We start from the raw sequence: 19,542 nt of genomic DNA on the forward strand, positions 1-19,542 counted from the left end.
AGGAAAAAAGTCTACATTAGTGTGATATACTTTAATTCTGAGATTCTCTGAGCTACTGAATGTTTCCTTAAAAGAAAATTCACATATCAATTACTAAAAGAATAAAACTCAAATGTAAAAAGAAATACTCACGGAATAACAATGTCTTCTTTCTTTCCACATTTTGCGCAAACATCAAGTTCACAGGCACATGGTCTACACATTATATGATAAGAATCCTTCACTGTCTTTTGTAAACATTTAACACTAAAAGTGGAAAAGAAAATCAAATATTAATTTTTACTAATTACCTAAGATTTACTTGATGAAATAAAGGGGTGTAGCCAAATGTATAGGTGAAAAGCCCCCAAATCAAAACTGCTAGATTTCAATTTCAATTAGATATTTATGTCATTATAGATTGATTATGGCATTTCTAGATGTTTTCACTGGAAAATAACAGTACTTGAGATCTTTCTCTCTCTTTTTTTTTAAGATTTTATTTTTCCTTTTTCTCCCCAAAGCCCCCCAGTACATAGTTGTATATTTTTAGTTGTGGGTCCTTCTAGCTGTGGCATGCAGGATGCCGCCTCAGCATGGCTTGATGAACAGTGCCACGTCTGTGCCCAGGATCCGAACTGGTGAAACACTGGGCCACCAAAGCAGAGAGTGCAAACTCAACCACTCGGCCACAGGGCCAGCCTCCTACTTTCTTAAAGCTTTTAAAAAATATTCTTTTCAAATAGTGATAGTTTTACTCTTTCTTTCCAATTTGCATACCTTTTATTTCTTTTCCTTGTCTAATTACTCTGGCTAGGACAGCCAATACTATGTTGAATACAAGTGGCAAGAGTGGGTCTCCCTGTGTTTTTCCTAATTTTAGTGGAAAAGCTTTCAGCTTATTACCATTGAGAATGATGTTAGCTGTGGGTTTGTATATATGGCCTTTATTATGTTGAGGTACATTCCCTCTATACTTACTTTGTTGAGAGTTTTTATCAAAAATGGATGCTGAATTTGACAAGTGCTTTTCCTGCATCTATTGAAATGATCATATGATTTTTATTCTTCATTTTGTTAATGTGGTATATCACACTGATACACTGATTGATTTGTGGATGTTGAACTATCCTTGCATCCCTGGAATAAATCCCACTTAATCATGGTGTATGATCCTTTTAATGTTTTGTTGAATTAGATTTGCTAATATTTTGTTGAGCATTTTGAATGTATGTAGGGATATTGGCCTGTAATTTTATTTTCTTGTGGCGTCCTTATCTGGTTTTGGAATCAGGGTAATGCTGGCCTCGTAAAATTAATTTGGAACCATTCCCTCCTATTCTTTTTAGAAGAGTTTGAGAAAGACTGGTATCGATTCTTTTTTGAATGTTTGGTAGAATTCACCAGTGAAGCTGTCTGGTCCTGGACGTTTTTTTTGTTGGGAGGTTTTTGATTATTAATTCAATCTTCTTATTAATACTTAGTCTGTTCAGATTTTCTATTTCTTCATGATTCAGTCTTGGTAGGTTGTATGTTTCTAGAAATTTATTCATTTCTTCTAGGCTGTTGAATTTGTTGGCATACAATTGTTCACAGTAGTCTCTTATGATCTTTTGTATTTCTGTGGTATGAGTTGTAATGTCTCCTCTTTCCTTTCTGATTTTATCTGAGTCCTCTCTCTGTTTTCCTTGGTTAATCTAGCTATAGGTTTGTCAATTTTGTTTATCTTTTCAAATAACCAGCTCTTAGTTTCAATGATCTTTTCTATCATCTTTTTAGTCTCTAATTCACTTATTTCCACTCTGATCTTTGTAATTTCTTTCCTCTTAGTAACTTTGGGCTTCTTTTGTTCTTCTTTTTCTAGTTCCTTGAGGTGTGAAGTTAGGTTTTTTAAGATTTTTCTTGTTTCTTGATGTATGCATTTATTACTATGAACTTTTCTCTTAGAACTGCTTTTGCTGTATCCCATAACTTTTGATATGTTGTATTTCCATTTTCATTTATTTCAAGGTATTTTTTAAATTTCTCTTTTGATTTCTTCTTTGACCCACTGGTTGTTCAGGAGCATGTTATTTATTCTCCACAAATTACTGAATTTTCCAGTTTTCTTCCTGTAATTGATTTCTACTTTCATACTATTGTGATGGGACAAGATGCTTGATATGATTTCAATTTTTCTAAATTTTTAAGACTTGTTTTGTGGCCTAACATATAATCTATCCTAGCAAATGTTCCATGTGCACTCAAGAAGAATGTGTATTCTGTTGCTTTTGGATGGAATGTTCTCTATATATCTGCATAATATTGTTAAAATGCCCACACTACCCACAGCAATCTACAGATTCAATGCAATCCCTATCAAAATTCCAATGGCATTTTTGACAGAAATAGAACAAACAATCCTAAAATTTGTATGGGACCCCCAAAGACCCCAAATAGCCACAGCAATCTTGAGAAAGAACAACAAAGCTGGAGGCATTACGCTCCCTAATTTCAACCTGTATTACAAATCTATAGTAATCAAAAGAGTATGGTATTGGTATAAAAACAGATACACAGATCAATGGAACAGAATAGAGAGCCCAGAAATAAACCCACATATATATGGTCAATTAATTTAGAACAAAGGAGTCAAGAAAATACAATAGAGAAAGAACAGTCTCTTCAATAAGTGGTGGGAAAATTGGACAGCCACATGCAAAAGAATGAGAATGGACCGCTGTCTTAGACTATACATAAAAATTAACTCAAAATAGATTAAAGACTTGAATGTAAGACCTGAAACCATAAAAACTCTATAAGAAAACAGGCAATAAGCTCCTTGACATCAGTCTGGGCAATGACTTTTTTAAGTTGACAGCAAAAGAAAAAGCAACAAAATAAAAAATAAACAAGTGGGAGGGACTACATCAAACTAAAAAGCTTCTGCACAGCAAAGGAAACCATCAACAAAATGAAAAGGCAACCTGCTAAATGGAAGAAAATATCTGCAAATCATATATCTGCTAAGTGGTTACTATCTAAAATATATAAAGAATGTATACAACTCAGTAGCAAAAAAACAAACAATCTGATTTAAAAAATGGGCGGAGGATCTGAAGAGACATTTTTCCAAAGAAGACATACAGATGGCCAAGAGGTATATGAAAAGATGCTCAACATCACTAGCCATCAGGGAAATGCAAATCAAAACCACAAAGAGATACCACCTCACACCCGCTAGGATGACTATTACCAAAAAGGAGGGCAAAAAACAAGTTTTGTTAGGATGTAGAGAAATTGGCACCCTCATATTGCTGGTGGGGGGTAAAAATGTATGGTTACTTTTGAAAACAATTTGGCAGTTCCTCAAAAGGTTAAGGATATAGGTTAAAGGTTAAAGAGTTTCATGTAACCCAGGAATTCCACTTCTAGATAGACAGTCAAGAGACCTGAAAACATATATGCACACAAAAACTTGTACATGAATGTTCATAGCAGCATTATTCATAATAGCCAAAAAAGTGGAAATAATCCAACTGTCTATCAATTGATGGATAAATAAAATGCATAGCTATACAACGGAATGTTACTTAGTTATAAAAAAGAATTAAGTAATGATAAACATTTCAACATGCTTGAAAAAATTATGCTAAGTGGAAGAAGCCAGTCACAAATGACTAGATATTATATGATTCTGTTTATATGGAATGTCCAAAATAGGCAAATCTATAGAGACAGGAAGCAAGGGAGGGTGATGTTTGGGGGGAAATAGAGATTGACTGCTAATGGGTATGGGGTTTCTTTCTGAGATGATTAAAATGTTCAGAAGTTGATTGTTGTGTTGGTTGCTCAACTCCGTGATATACTAAAAGCCACTGAATTGTATAGCTCAAATGAATGAATTGTATAGTATGTGAGACAGATCTTAATAAAGCCATTTTTAAAGAGTCAATTGGAAATCTCAGAGATAAGAAAAACATGGAGTGAAAGATACAAGACACAAAAAAATCCACTTTAAACATAAACATATTGATAGTCAAAAGTAGAAGACCAGAAAAAAAACCAAACAAACCATGCAAACACTAATCAAAAGAAAGCTGGAGCGGCTACATTATTATCAAAATAGCGTTCAAAGCAAAGAAAATTGCCAGGTCTAAAAAAGGATATTACAGGACAATAAAGGTATCAATTTTCTAAAAACACACAATAATCCTAAATGTTTATGCACTTAAGAACAGGGTGTTAAAATAAATGAGGCAAAACTATTGAACTAAAAAGAGAAATAGACAAATCCACAATTACAATTGAGGACTTCAATACTTCTCTCTCTGTAATTGATAGAACAAGTAGACAAAAAAGTCAGTAAACATATAGAACACCTGGCTGATAGAAGATTATCAGCCAAACTGACATTTATAGAACACTCCACTCAACCAGAGCAATATGTTCTCTTCGAGTACATATGGAACATTCTCCAAGACAGACAATATCCTGAGCCATAAAACCAACCTCAACAAATTAAAAAAAAAAAAACCCAATTGAAGTTTATATAAAATATGTTCTCTTATCACAATGAAATTAACTAGAAATCAACAACAGAAAAACATCTGGAAAATGCCCAAATGTGTAGAAATTAAACAAAACACCTCTAAATAACCTGTAGGTCAAAGAGTAAGTCACAAGGGAAATTAGAAAATATTTTGATTGAATAACAGTGAAAACACAGCACCAAAATTTGTGAAACGGAGCTAAAGAAGTTCTTGGGAAATTTATATAATTATGTAATCAAACGTTTATATTCTCTATGGAATTCCCTTTGTACTGTGTTGAAAACCAATTGATTACATATGTATGTTTATATTAAATAAGGAGAACTATCTAAACTTCCACCTTAAGAAAGCAGAAAAAGACAAGCGGCCTCATAGACCCCCATTACAATCAGCGTTTTTGGCTAGTATAACTTCCTGTTCCCGCCCCCTTCTGCCTATAACAGTCTTTCATTTTGTACAGCTCCTCAGAGCTCCTTTCCATCTGCTAGACTGGATGTTGCCCAATTCATGAATCACTGAATAAAGTCAATAAGATCTTTAAAATTTACTCAGTTGAATTCTGTTTTTTAACACTATATACTACAAAGGGTGAACTTTACTGTATGTAAATTATACCCTCAAGAGATTTGACTGGGAAAAATACGTTAGAATTTAAAAAAAAAAATTGATATACAACCTAAGTGAAAATAATTACTAAATATTTTTTGTTAAATTATTTGGTATGTTTGTGTTGGCTTTCCAAAAAGCTTTACCTAATTACTCTGCAATAAAAAATAGATAAAAAAATTTATACCATTAGAACACAAACAGATTGTAATAATCCAAATGGATTAAGGAAAAATTTTACAGTGTTTTTTAGGCTTCAATTTTTTAAAGTTTTAAAATAATTTTAAAGAACGTCTGTCTTGGTTAGGTTCATCTCAGGCTTCAAGGAAATTAGAAATGTTTTCATTTCTATGAATATGTTGTTTCATACTAGGGACTCCTGGGGTAAACCAATCGTTAAGTATTCAAATTGCTAATTCAGGGATAAAACTGTGTTTACAGAACTGTTCATGTTAACATTTACATGTAAAATAGGCTTAAAAATGGGATATCCTGTTTTGGATTCTGGAGTCAAAAGATGTCAGATTCTACATTCTCTAGCCCACCTAGTACCCAAAACAGTGACTCTTAACAGGGCTTGAACACTTGCATAACTTATTAAAGTGCAGATTCCTGGGGTCCACCCATTATTTACATAATCAGAGTCTTGGGGATGGCTTCCAAGAATCTATTTGTTAAACAAACTCTTCAAGAAATTCTTATGCACACAATCACTTGAGAACTCTGGACCAGATTAAAGTAATTCTGCTTTGATATGGGGGTTTTCCAGGGTTCCTATTGCTAGTTGAGACTACAATGGCCAATTCGGAGAAAAGAAGGAATTCTAGCAATTACGCTCTTTTCAAATTTAAATTCATTCTGAAAAACAGATTTTATTAGGCTAGTTGCTCTGTGAATATAAATACACGTATCTTATAAGGAGATTTACACACATGTACATTTTTAAAACGACGTGTTTCCTCTTTATAAATGTGAAATGTGTTTCTGAAAATGTAAATTACATACATTTTTAGACATTTACAACCTTCTAATTTCTCTGCCACAGAAGTGGGACCATTGTGTGCTTTCTGTTTTAAAACTCTTAATCCAGGCTTTATGTCCTTATGGGGAGTAGAATGAAAAAAGGTCTGAATGTAAGTGTCTCTACCTTCTTTTTCACCTTAGAATTACATTTTTCTAGCCAAAGACTCTTGATCTTAAGCATGGAATGGTTTAGATATTATTTTAATGATAAAAGAGATATGCATTCCAAGTTGTTATAAAACTTACGAAGTATTTTGAAATATCTTTAAAAATAGCTGTATATCATTTAATCACTTGAGTATTTTTTTAAAAAATGCACAGTAAGAAAAAACTTTAAATATAACTGAAAGCGAATTTTACCTAATTTCCTTGAAAATGGCTACATTTTGAATGTTTTGTGAGTCCACTGCAAGAGAATTTCAGAGATGTTCAAATAATGATGATTTTGCCTTCTTTTTATTTCTCCATGGGACACAGTTCCCAGAAACAATCAACCTTGACCATGCATATACCACAATTCATCATTTTAGTGGAAACTGTCGTCAAATAAAAAAACAGGTCACTCCTACAAACCATGTTTACCGACAAAGGAGAGACTAGTATACTTTCAAAAAATGTTACCATATTTACTTTATTTTACAATGAAAAACACAAAAGGAAAGAAAAAGTAATAAAAGCTAAAAAAAGTTCAGGAAATATTTAAGGATAAAAATCAGGGACAAATTTTGAAGTTTTCAATGGATCACTATAAATACTAGAAAACATTATTTTGAAAATAGCACTGATTTGGGAAACAGGAAGCCTAGATTCTAGCCCAGCTTTGACGTGCCCTTGTCATATTATCTTTGAAAGTCACTTTAACTTCTTTGATTCTCATTCTTCATAATGGATATTAAGTGCTGGCACCTTAGCATGAACAATGACAGTGGCACCAAATTGTACTAGTAATTACTGTATTCATCACCTCCACAAACTTAGATAAAAACAAAAATTAGGGGGCAAGCCCTGTGGCTGAGTAGATAAGTTTGTGTGCTCCGCTTCTGGTGGCCTGGGGCTTCGCTGGCTCAGATCCTGGGCATGGACATGACACCACTCATCAGGCCATGCTGAGGCGGCAGCCCATACAGCACAACCAGAGGGACTTACAACCAGAATATACAACTATGTACTGGGGGCTTTGGGGAGGAGGAGGAGAAGAAAACAAAAAGGAGATTGGCAACAGATGTTAGCTCAGGTGCTAGTCTTTAAAAAAAAAACCCCAAATTAGAAACCCACAGACCTTTTTAAGGACCTCATTGTGACATTAACACTACTTTTTATATTGTATAATAAAGCATATCAACATTTCGAAGAATATTTTCCAAATGAGCAAATGTATGATGTTGCAAAATCATGTATGGGGGAAAGATCCAAAGTGCAGGACAGACCAACGGATGTTACTGTAATAGAGTATAAAGTGTTCATTGATGTGATTTCAGATTCTACACTCTAACTAACCTTTAGGAAATTTCCACTTGTTAAGATTTGGTGTAGTATCAAAGGTGAATTTCTACAATTATCTGAAAAAGGCTATTAAAATTACTTTTACTCTTTCTAAAATTTACTCTTTCCTTTTCCTTCTACTAGCCAGACACTAAAGAAATTTGTGAAAATGTAAAACAATGCCACTTGTCTAATATTTTTGTTTCAAAAGTTATTTTTCATAAAAAATTGACACTTAATGGGCATATGTTGTTTATATTATTTATTAAATAATTATTTTTAAAATGTCTCAGGTTTAATATCTATTACAATAAATATCAACAGATACAACACATATAAACCCATATAACAGAAGCTCTTTGGGGTCCTCAATAATTTTTAAGAGTGTAAAGGTATCCTGAGAACAAACTGTTTGAGAACCACTGATCTGGACAATAAACACCTAAGGGAAAAGAACTGATCTTATATTTCTAGTACTTGCTAGAAGTAAAAGGTTTATTTTACTCCACCACTTTTCTGGCACTGCCTTCATTTCCTGGTTATATTATAACACTTTAACCTTTATCATAATTAAGCTCCACTTGTGAAACTCTCACATATGTGATGACTAGGTGCTTTCGTAAACAGTCAGCTGTGGTACTCCACCCTCCATGTACAAACAATAGAAACTCAACATCAATACAGCTCTGTAAGTCATATTTCCAGCAGTGGCTCTAAGCAATCTGCGCTAACACAGAAAGATTCTGAAGCCATACTAAGGAAGTACATCATATGCTACTTAGAAAACGCTTTCAAGGAGACAATATCCCCAAATTCCAAGAACTTTGAGTAGAAGAAGTTACAATTCACTTCCCTGTGTCCCTAAAGGATGCTTTTGAAAATAAGTGGAGACTGTACTACCTCTTCTTATTGCAGTACTAGATTTGATTAGAATAATTCTTAAAAGAATACAAAATATTCATCTCTGACCAAGAGAAGTTTAGGAAAAAAAAGAAAACGGAAATTAGCACAATTTAGGGCAGGCAGTTTTCAGTCCAAGTTTGTCGTGTCGATCAATATTAATGCCAAAAAGTAGCCTTCATGCACAGGTGAACAATTGGTGACAGTAATGAAAACTCTCCACTTTTACCTTCAAATATTTAAACCTTTAAACCAAGGTTCTGAGCAAGAATAAAGCCAGGGTTCACAGTCAGCATACACTACAAGATGACACAAGGAGTGACCTGTGACCAAAACTCCACTCCAGGTAGGACATTTTAATACTCCCGGAATGTGGTGACACAACTCTCATATCACTGATTAACCATCAGAGCCCCAACCTATTATAAGAAATACTAGAGCTGAAGGGCATAACCAAAGACGCCTAACTATATAGTTTATTGTCACACACTGGTATACACGGAGGGACTGATAATATTGTAGTTTCTAACAGTGTTAACTTTTATTTGATAAAAGAACAAAAAGAATAATGATCAACTCATTTTTTTTAAGGTTAGAAATCCTACCACTAAACCAAAATTCTCAGTCTTGTTTTCTCTTCATTAAATGTTTATTCAGAGCAGATAGAAAATCTTCTTTTTGACAGGCAATATTGATTAATGTTCATGGATCACCAAGATTATGTAACAAGAGGAAAGAAAAACTAATAAGAGCAAATGAATGAATAAATGACAATTTATGTGGAACCCAAAGGCAAGACATATAGAGACAGCACGAGATTATCTGCATTGTCTATCAAAGGAAACAGGATTCTTGTTCATTTTTCCTCCATTTTCTGGTGCCTTCCTCACAGGATTTCCTATAAACATTCTTGACAGCATTTTTCTACCTTTAATTCATATCCTTTCTAGATCTCTTTCTCCTGTTTTCATTTTATTACTCCTCTGCAGTCTTAACTTGTGCTTCTGGGTCACTTTCTCCTTTTATTTAGACCTAGCACTTCTTGTAATCTACCCAAGAGTTATTTGTGGGCCATCTCTCTCAATGGATTGTAAATCCCTTGGTGTTGGACATTCATTTTGGTATCTTCTATAACATACAGCACAGTGTCTTGTACACTGGTGATGCTATTTAAAATAATTGCAAGTTGAACCAAAGTTCTTGTCTGTTGTCCCTAGCAAACCCATCTTTTTTGTTCAGAAAAGAGCTATGTTTGGGGTAATATCCCCCATCATTACCCTGAACTCCTCCTAGAGACAATTTTGTTCCTAATAAAATAAGTAGGTTATACTAAATTATCTTTCAAATCCAAGTCCAGTCTCTTGGTTCTTGTAGGTTAAGGAAAATCTGGTTATACAAAATAAAGTTTTCCAACAGATGTATCTTCATTCTATAAGATATAGGAATGGTTCAAGTCATGTGGATGACTTTGAGTCAAACCTTAGGGATGTGACATTAAAATGAAAGCCAGGAATGAGAGATTATGAAGAGAAAAAAAACCTGCATTCTAATTTTGAATCTGCTGCTTACTAGCTGTGCCTAGGGTAAGTCACTAACTTTTCTAAGGCCACTTTCTCACTTTCCAAAGAGTTCTTATTAGAATACAATATGTGTGACAGAGCTTTGAAAAAAATGTAAAGTTCAATACAAATATCTTAATGATCTACTTGCTAAGATGCTATCAGAAAATGGAAAAACTCATAATTCAGGGATTAAAGTGAAATCTAGCTATATGTGACCTCAGACAGGCCAGCTCTAAGTATTTGAGATCTTTTCCTTTCCTTTTACCATGATTCCCTATATGATATCAGCTTCCTGATAATTCTCTGAAGAATTCTAGCAATAATTCTCACAAATCCCACCAACAGAATCTAATTTCTAATTTTAAGGGACTTAGCTTTCTGGCTTCTACCTTTTACAGTTAAAAGCCAAATCAGAAAGAATGCATCATTTCAGAGCCCAAACAGTACCAGCAAAATTGCAGTTCTAAAATACCAATAAAGGAGAAGGTTAGCTATTTTTGCATTCCAGAGAACTAAAAGTACTTTACTAATCTAAGACATACTCTCTGCAATGCCACTCCTAGTCCCTATTCATGGAAGTCATGCGGTATTATGAGAAGAAAGCACTAAACTGTAGGAGTTTCTCAGCTGTTTATAGTAGACCTTTACCAGGTTTATGGGGCACAGGAGCAGGAAGGAGAGCAAAAGAGTTGAACTACAGTTACAAGTCTTCACTATCTTTTAATTCTGCTTGGATTCTGGCAGATAGCTTCCATTGTTCAACTATCCTCATCCCAATCACCTCTGCCATCCAAACAAACTTACTTGATTTTTCAAATAAACTACACAAAGGTACATACACATCTAAAGAGAAGAACTGGCTGACAATGGAGGTTTAATTATTAAATATCCCTTTCTCTTGTATTTCAGAACAATATTTTCTTCCTAATTTACTACAGCCTTTGCAGCAGTAAGTAATCAGTTTTTCACTGGCCTGGTAATGTGACATTTAATAAAGTATTTCTAGTCATGTATTTATGTCAATAAAATTGATTGGTATGTGGCATGGAGTTTGATGTAAAATTTAATTTACCACTTAAAAATTCCAATCCTTCTCGATTAGCCAATAAAATTTGTAAAATGTAATGGACAAAATGGTATGAACTTCACCTGCCATTCTTACCCAGTGTAACACTCCAAGTTAATAACAAAAATGATGGTTGAAACATGGGCAGGACTGGAAGGGGCTTGATAATCTACAAACCAGATAAACAATCCAATTTGTGTATTTTAAATGGTAAAAATAAAAGAATCTATTGAAAGCCAGTCTTTATTTACCATAACAAAAAATATATATATATCTACGGTGCCAGCACACACAAAAACACAAAAAAATAAAAACTGTCTTTAGGCAATAAACATGTAAACTAAACATCCAATTTTTACCAAGATTTTTTATGGTCTCTGCTGTTTCTTCCTGCCATATGTTCATTGTTAAGGAACTCAACTTTGTTCTTTACTCTTTAGCCATTTTCCTATATAAAATATCACCAAGTCAAGAGCTTTCTCTGGCTATCGTCCTATTATTATAAAATATAAAGCTTTTGCATTTCCATCTCCATTATCAGTTTCAATAAGCACCAATGCTTATTAGCATTGAGACAGTTTTTCTATTAGAAGATTCTACAATAAAGTATTTAATTTTAAGATGTCCTGACATAAATATTTTCTTCAAATATGAAGAAAAAATAAGTAAAAGTTCTTTACATAGTAATTCATTTTATAAAATACATTTAGTTTTCCTTTTCATTTGAATCTATTTTTCCAACATATGCAATATAGCTTTATGTCAACAATGGCTCAGAGACTTATCACGTGTATTTTATTAAAAGAAGCTGTGCTTCTAGAATGCTGACAAATGTGCTCACTTTTACAACACATCAAAATGGAGGCAAACCAAAGTGTTCAGAACATGTGGACTGTAGAATTAGCCATTAAATAATGGATTGTCACTTAGACTCTACAAATTTGGATTATATGGCGAATAAAGGCTCAACTTGGACCGATCACTGCATATAGCAAACATTATTCTTCAGGTATCTCATAGTGAGAGGTGAGTGGTATGCTCAGTTCCTAAGCACTGAAAGCAAGACAGCTTGGATAGTTATAGATGGAATCTATCAAGCTAAAATGTGATTACAACTGGTTCAAGGAGATTCACATTATAGTGTTCGCTCACTGAAAAAATACAAGTAATGAATGCCAATTGATGGACAAATACAATAATCCAGTGCCGAGAAATGAGTGCAAGGTACTGCCGTGAATTTAACCAGGAGCTGGTGGATATATCTGGTGGTCTCTCTGCATTAATTTGCTTTCTTTGAAAAACGAGACCAGTGGTACTCTTTATTAAGCAGAATTTTAAGAGTATAGTACTTCTTCCCTTCAAACATAAAGAGATTAGGGGCCGGCCTGGTGGTGTAGTGGTTAAGTTTGCATGCTCTGCTTTGGCAGCCCAGGGTTCGTAGGTGCGATCCCAGGCGTGGATCTACACATTGCTCATCAAGCAATGCCTTGGTGGCATCCCACATACAAAATAGAGGAAGACTGCCACAGATGTTAGCTCAGCGACAATCTTCCTCAAGAAAAAAGAAGGAGATTGGCAACAGACGTTAGCTCAGGGCCAATCTTCCTCCTCCCCCAAAATAATAATAAAGTGGTTAGCAAATGTTGACAAGGATATGGAGAAATTGGAACCCTTGTGCTCTGTTGGTGTGATGGTAAAATGGTGCATTCACTATGGAAAACAGTATGGAGGTTCGTCAAAAAATTACAAATAGAGGGGCTGGCCCCGTGGCCGAGTGGTTAAGTTCGCGCGCTCCGCTGCAGGCAGCCCAGTGTTTCGTTGGTTCGAATCCTGGGCGCGGACATGGCACTGCTCGTCAGACCACGCTGAGGCAGCGTCCCACATGCCACAACTAGAGGAACCCACAACGAAGAATACACAACTATGTACCGGGGGGCTTTGGGGAGAAAAAGGAAAAAATAAAATCTTAAAAAAAAAAAAAAAAAAATTACAAATAGAACTACAATATGATCCAGGAAACCCACTCCTGGGTATAAACGCAAAAGAATTGAAAGCAGAATCTCAAAGAGATATTTTAACAACAATGTTCATAGCAGTACTCACAATAGCCAAGAGGTGGAAGCAACCTAAATGTCCATCAACAGATGAGTGCATAAACAAAATTTGGTATATATACATAATGGAATATTATTCAACCTTAAAAAGGAAGGAATTTCTGTCACAAGCTACAACATGGATGAGCCTTAAGGACATTATGCTAAGTGAAATAAGCCAGTAAAAAAAAAGACAAATACTGTATGATTCCATTTACATGAGGTATTTAAAATAGTCAAATTCATAGCAACAGAAAGTAGGACGGTGGTTACCAAGGCCTCAGCAGAGAGGGAAAGAGGGGTTTAATGAGTGCAGAGTTTCACACTTACAAGATAAAAAGGTTCTGGAGATCTGTTGCACAACAATTTGAATATACTTAACACTACTGAACCATACACTTAAAAATGGTTAAGACGAAAAATTTTGTTATGTTTTTACCACCACCACAAAAATAAATATACAGATAACTCAGAGAAGAACGGGTTTGGATTATAAAAGATTATCTTGAAGGTCCTGGTTTGGCTAATTTGGTTAGAAAAAAGCTTTGTGGTAAAGAGGGCGCAAGCATATGTTTAGAGAGGCAAGCCATAGGGTGGCCTGACCAGTTTAGCAACATCTCATCCCCTTTGATCTCATTTTCACGCAAATAAGTACTACTTTTTGTTTTCTCCCACAGTTTAGAGGACCACCCCAACCCCCACATCCCGACATACCATAGTAGACATATAAAAGCAGAACTTCTCTGGGAACAAATCTCCACAGAGTGTCCTGCTGCTGGAGACTCAACTCTTACCCACTGGAGCTATTGAAACATTTATGTGAATAAGCCATTTTTAAAACACTAGTTTATTCAAACTCTGGACCAACAGAGGTATTTGAGTAGAGGAAAGAGAGAGGAGAACATTTATTTAATGTAATGAAGTATGAAGAGATCAGGCCTGCACTGGAGAAGTCAGTGGGAATAAAAATTAAGAGGAAATAAATTTTAAAACTATCAATTAGGAAGTGCTAACTACCTGGATGAGAGGACCAGGGGCAGTGACTTTGTTTAATGGAAGCAAACAGTGTTTTAGGCATAAAGCACCCAAATGTCACAAAACTGTTAAGCCAGACATCCCTAGGGCAATGCTGGTTCCAAGGCATGTTATATGAGCTCTTCCCCTCTTCACTTGAAATATATTTAGGATGAAATCTACTTTCAATCAACACTTTTCTTGCAGCGTTTAAGGGCCAGGTTCCCTTCTCCCCATTCCAGGCAGTTCTGTTTTGACCTGCCATACTCAATGGACTCCTGGGTAAGCTTTTGTTTCACTTGAGAATTCTGCAGCTGAAAAGTTTGAAAACCACTGAACTAAGATACATATGTAGTTTCAGTGGCTTGACCCTGTGAGTATCCATCAGTTTTGCACACAGCAGGGTTTCTCAACCAAGACATTATTGACATGTGGAGCTGGATATGTCTTTGTTGTGGGGGTTGTCCTGGCATTGTAGCAGCATCGCTGGCCTCGACCCACTATACGCCAGTAGCATCCCTCCCGGATCCTCTAGTTATCACAATCAAATGTCTCCAAACATTGTCAAGTGTTCCCTGGCGGCAGCAGTGGGGGGGGGGGGGGGGTTGGGGTGGGCGGGTGCTAAAATCCTCCCCTCCCAGTGAAGAAGTGCTCATACAGAGGACTTACAGGTCCAGTTCTAAGCTAAGACCCCAATCTGTGTTCTGTTGCTGTTTCATAACAGGTTCTCCTTTCTCTTCTACTACTATGGCAATATTAAACATGAGCTAACACTGTATTATTGCTGATTTTTTTTTTATGGGTAGGAAGAGAAGAGAAGCAGGCTAGAGATTCTAACACAAACATGGGTATTTGCTTACCACACTTCTAAATTAATGGGAGAAAAAGTTTGCTTTGTTACTTGAAACACACAGCATAAGAAGTTTCTAGGTACCAGCTTAGGCTTCAGACCTGAACACAAAATTTATTTGTCCAAATACACGTATTTTAAAAAAAAAAAATAAGCAGGTGACATGTGTCTTATCCCCTTCCCTCTCATAGCCATCATCCCAGCGCCTTCTAGCAAATCAACAGTTTTTCAACTCTTCTGTTTTCCAACTCAAGTTAGGACATCTATTCTTTTCTAAAAAGTCTCTGGGGATGGTCTGGGTTGTTTTCAGTATCTGGGAGAAACTGTCATAAAGAACATGCTTATAAAAATCCTGCAGCATGTCATCTCACTGAAAAAAGAAAAAGAAACTGAAATATTTTCTGCCAAGTATAAACAGTACGATTTTGGCTCCCCATGGTAAAATGGATAAGTTTGAAGAGTTTAGATGTCAAACTCTTTTTCTTGTACCTAATGTTTGGTATCACATCCCATGGACAATGGAAATTTGCTAATTGCGTGTGGGTTTTGGTGATTTACAAGCAAAACAAATGGGAGAAAAGGCTTTAATTTTCCCAATATTCAGAATATTACTTCATTCCAAAAGAAATGCCACCTATAAGCAGCCTCCTTCTCCTCCTATATTTGATGTTCTGTTGAACTTTTCCTTATGTACATCATTTGGTTATGTTGGGGATCAGAACTGGCCACCCCAACATCTGTCTCTTTGGCTTGATTATTTTTAAGGACAAAAAACTCTGAGAGAAACTTTGACCTTCCCCCACCTGCCTAAAAGAAATTTAAGATAAAAGCTCTGTCCCCAAGACAGGCCATCACCATAGAGAACTCTGGGTATCTGTAGACTGGGAGCATCTTTGCTAAGCCCTTCTTACCAAGGTTCTATCTACCAAACATTTGCTTTTCCATTTCCATGTGAATTGCCTCCCTCCCCTTTGACACCCCAAACCACTACCCGCAACATCCTCCTTTGCTTTTAGCTGAAGACGATATTTAAGGTGGCAGCTTGGGCCGTCCTGAGTCACCCAGTTTTCCTGGTTTTCTCCCATGTATACATGTTATAAAGTTTTGTTTGATTTTCTCCTGTTATTCTGTTCTCATGTCAATTTAATTCATAGACCAGCCAGAAGGACCTAGAGGGTAGAGGATTTGTCTTCCTCCCCTACAGTTACATAATTTGTGGCAAGAGATAGCTAGAGAAGTGAAACAATATTCAACGTTTTAGCCAATGGCAATATTCAGGGTGTCAAAAAATGAATCTTTACACAAAAAACACATCTAGTGTCAAAGTCAACTTCTTATACAAATCCTAACAAGGACAAATTTAATTTATAAACAATTAGCTTGAACAAAACATTTAAAATTTCAAAGCAAATTATGCTACCATGAGCATCTTTCATCACTGAATTTATATCCCTTACAATGTTAGTCAAGTCTTAATATGCAGAGAAACCAAGGTGGATATAGGTGAGTTATACTTTCTACAACATTCTCAATCCTGGATTGGAGTTTGAAAGCTAGGCTTTCCAAAATGCCGTGTGTGCCATGTGTTCAGGGTAATCTGAAGTTCATGATGTTCTATGCTAGGCAGGTGACCTCCTAAATAACATGTTCAGACCTTGTTTTGACTAGTGTTTCTTCGTCTCTCATGAGCTATCCATTAGTTTTGCATTACTTTAGGCTTTAATGTCTTATTTGTATTTTGGTGTTTGTACAATATTAAACTTCCTTTATTTTGCATTCTTCATGAGCTATTCTGAGGCTAACCTCATCTGCCTCAGGGTAATGTGGAACAGCAGCTCTTGAGGTCACTTTAGCCCTCATCTCCTTGACCCAACTGAGGTCTCTTGAAGGATTCTGGGTCATTGTACTGCCTGGGTAGTGTCAAGATCACCATGAGCTTCCCTGACTCCGAGGACTTCAATGACTCCAAGACAGGATAGATTTGCTGACCTTTAGGTCCATGTGTCCACATCCAACCATTGTTAAAGGTCGTTGTGTTATAAGTTTTCCAGAAGTAAATATAAGATTTGCTACTAATACTGTTTCCTTTTTCTTTTATTTTTAAAGGAGTCTTTGTTTCCTTCTGAAGAAAATATTTGTTCTTCTAGGATTTAAAGTACGCAGATTCTTCTGGAGCCACACAAATATTAAGACCGTAAGTAATATGCAAAAAGAGGGAAAATCCAAGAGCTGTTTAAAATAAACAATTTCAGAAATTCTACAGCAAATCCTAGCATCTAGAAAATTTATAATAATTGGTATGATCTCTTACACAGTGGCACATTCATAATGAAGTTAAACATACAGGAGGCAGAACATATTAAAGACAGATTAAAATGCAAATAATGGATTAAGGCAGGAATGTTTTTAAATGATTTTCTTTGTTATAACACTATCTATTAAAACTCTATGGCTAAATAATAAATATTTATTCCCTATACTTCAAATTCTTTTAGGAAATAATGCTACCAAGAGAAAAATGGAGATTGGTGATAAAATCTCAAAATACCTTTATAGAAAGACTTTTCGAAAATTTTCAGAAAGCTATAAATCTTATATTAAGCCTACTAAATAAAACTGCATGACTTATAACACAACCAGCATCTAATTTCTCTGGCAGACAACACAGCTAATTCATTCGTGGAAATCTAGCATTGGATAGTACAAATAGTTGCTAAATTTCCCTTCCGGTAATTTAGGCCAGTGAGCATAAAACTCATCAGATTTGTTTAAAAGTGTTTTCTTTTGGGAGGAAATGCTAGAGAACATGAAGAAAAGACTGAAAAATAGGAGAGAAAAACAAGTTTATTTAAAAAGACTAACTATACGTATAATAAATACTAAGAATTCTGCTCTGAAAGAGTTATACAGGAAAACAATCTAAACAGCTGAAGTTAGTCTATCCTTCCTTGAGGCTTTTACCTTTCAGTATTAGAAAGAAAGATCCTAAGCAAAATAAGTCACCCAAACTAAAACATTCAAAATTGTTAAATATTCTCAAGAAGATAAATTATCCTACAGCTTGAGCTATAGATTCACAAAAAGGCTGACATAATTTTTGAATAAAAATAAACAGCAAAGGTTATATCATATTTATTATTTAGACTGACCTTCCAAACTTTAAGTAAAATTTGCTTCCATAAAGGAAGAGGGAATCTATTTAAGGAAGCTGCCTCTACTGAATAAAAGGGAAATAAAGTAACAATGAACAAATCCATTCTAAATAGCTACTCTATAGACTACCAAATTAAAACTCGTAAGGTAAAAATACTATTGCATATATTAATGCTAATATTTATATTTAAAATTATCACCCTTCTCTTTGAGGCAGCAATTACCCTCCAATATGGTCCTTACTTAGCTAAGCCAAAGGATGCAAGAGAGCAACATCAGGATGTACATAAGGCTAATAAAACAGAATCCCAGAATCACAGAAGAAGGGTGAGGACAGACGGATGAGAAACAACGTCCAGTATCTTTTCATGTAGACCCAAATCTTCGAAGCAGTAAAATTATAAGTTATCCATCTAGTAATTTATTTATGATCCTCAATCTAAGCCATTTCAGTAATCTTCATGGGTTGATTTAAAAGGTCTGATCCTCTTATGATCTCTTTGGTAACGATGATCCATAGTAAACATAATCTCATCTGAATTTTGCAAAACAAACTTTCTCCTCTCTGCCCTAACCTACTTTTTAAGATTCTATAAAAATGGTCTATTATTTATTTATGGAAAAATGGGGCAGAGAATGATGAGTCTACTTTTTCCATAGATTTGCCTTCACAAGCAAGGATTCAGCATGTAAGATGAAATTCTACATAGAAAAATGGAATTTTTTCTCTATTTACTTTAATATTTATTCAGATACAATTTTGAAAATCAAGAATGAAATAATAAACTATGATACAGATATTACTGGTAAGATAATTAAGAAACTTAACTCACCATTTTTTAGGCTTTGACAATGGTTTGTATTTGCTGTATTTCACACGCCATTCTAGAACTTCTTTGCACCGTTGACATACTCCATCATGAAGTTTTGCATTAATTTTCTTAAAGACAAACAGAAAAACAAATTGAGAATTTCACCTGTGAGCCAGCACTGCAAACCCCATGAAAAAGGTACATGAGAAATGTGTTTTAAAAAGAGTAACCTAACTTTAACCTGTGTAACATTTTATGATATACTATGTATTTTTATGTATATCACTCAATTTGGTTCTTTACAAAGGCAAAGATTCTTTACTGGGTGTAGTTCAGAATTATTTAGGAAACTGTTTAACCTCCTGGCAGTATTTTGAGAAAGCCCTTCTCATTGACGCTGACATGTATGTACCTAGGTTAAAACTCACACTGTACAGTTAAGATATGAGCATTTTACTGTATGTAAGCTA

The 19,542-nt window shown here is 35.0% G+C and overlaps 1 protein-coding gene across 3 annotated transcripts in view; it reads right to left on the bottom strand.

Annotated features, from left to right (window-relative positions):
- The window catches only part of C23H9orf85 (chromosome 23 C9orf85 homolog), a 225,471-nt gene that overhangs the window by 175,703 nt on the left and 30,226 nt on the right, over window positions 1–19,542 (bottom strand). For 2 of the 3 annotated variants that reach the window (XM_070248446.1, XM_070248447.1), the window contains exon 2: window positions 19,094–19,200. In XM_070248446.1, coding sequence (XP_070104547.1) covers window positions 19,094–19,200 — 107 coding nt within the window. Of the gene's footprint in view, window positions 1–132; window positions 247–19,093; window positions 19,201–19,542 lie in introns of all 3 variants that reach the window. The other variant, XM_001489559.5, reaches the window with a different exon arrangement.

This window comes from Equus caballus, chromosome 23 (assembly GCF_041296265.1).
Source record: "Equus caballus isolate H_3958 breed thoroughbred chromosome 23, TB-T2T, whole genome shotgun sequence".
In the NCBI taxonomy this organism is placed as follows: Eukaryota; Metazoa; Chordata; class Mammalia; order Perissodactyla; family Equidae; genus Equus; species Equus caballus.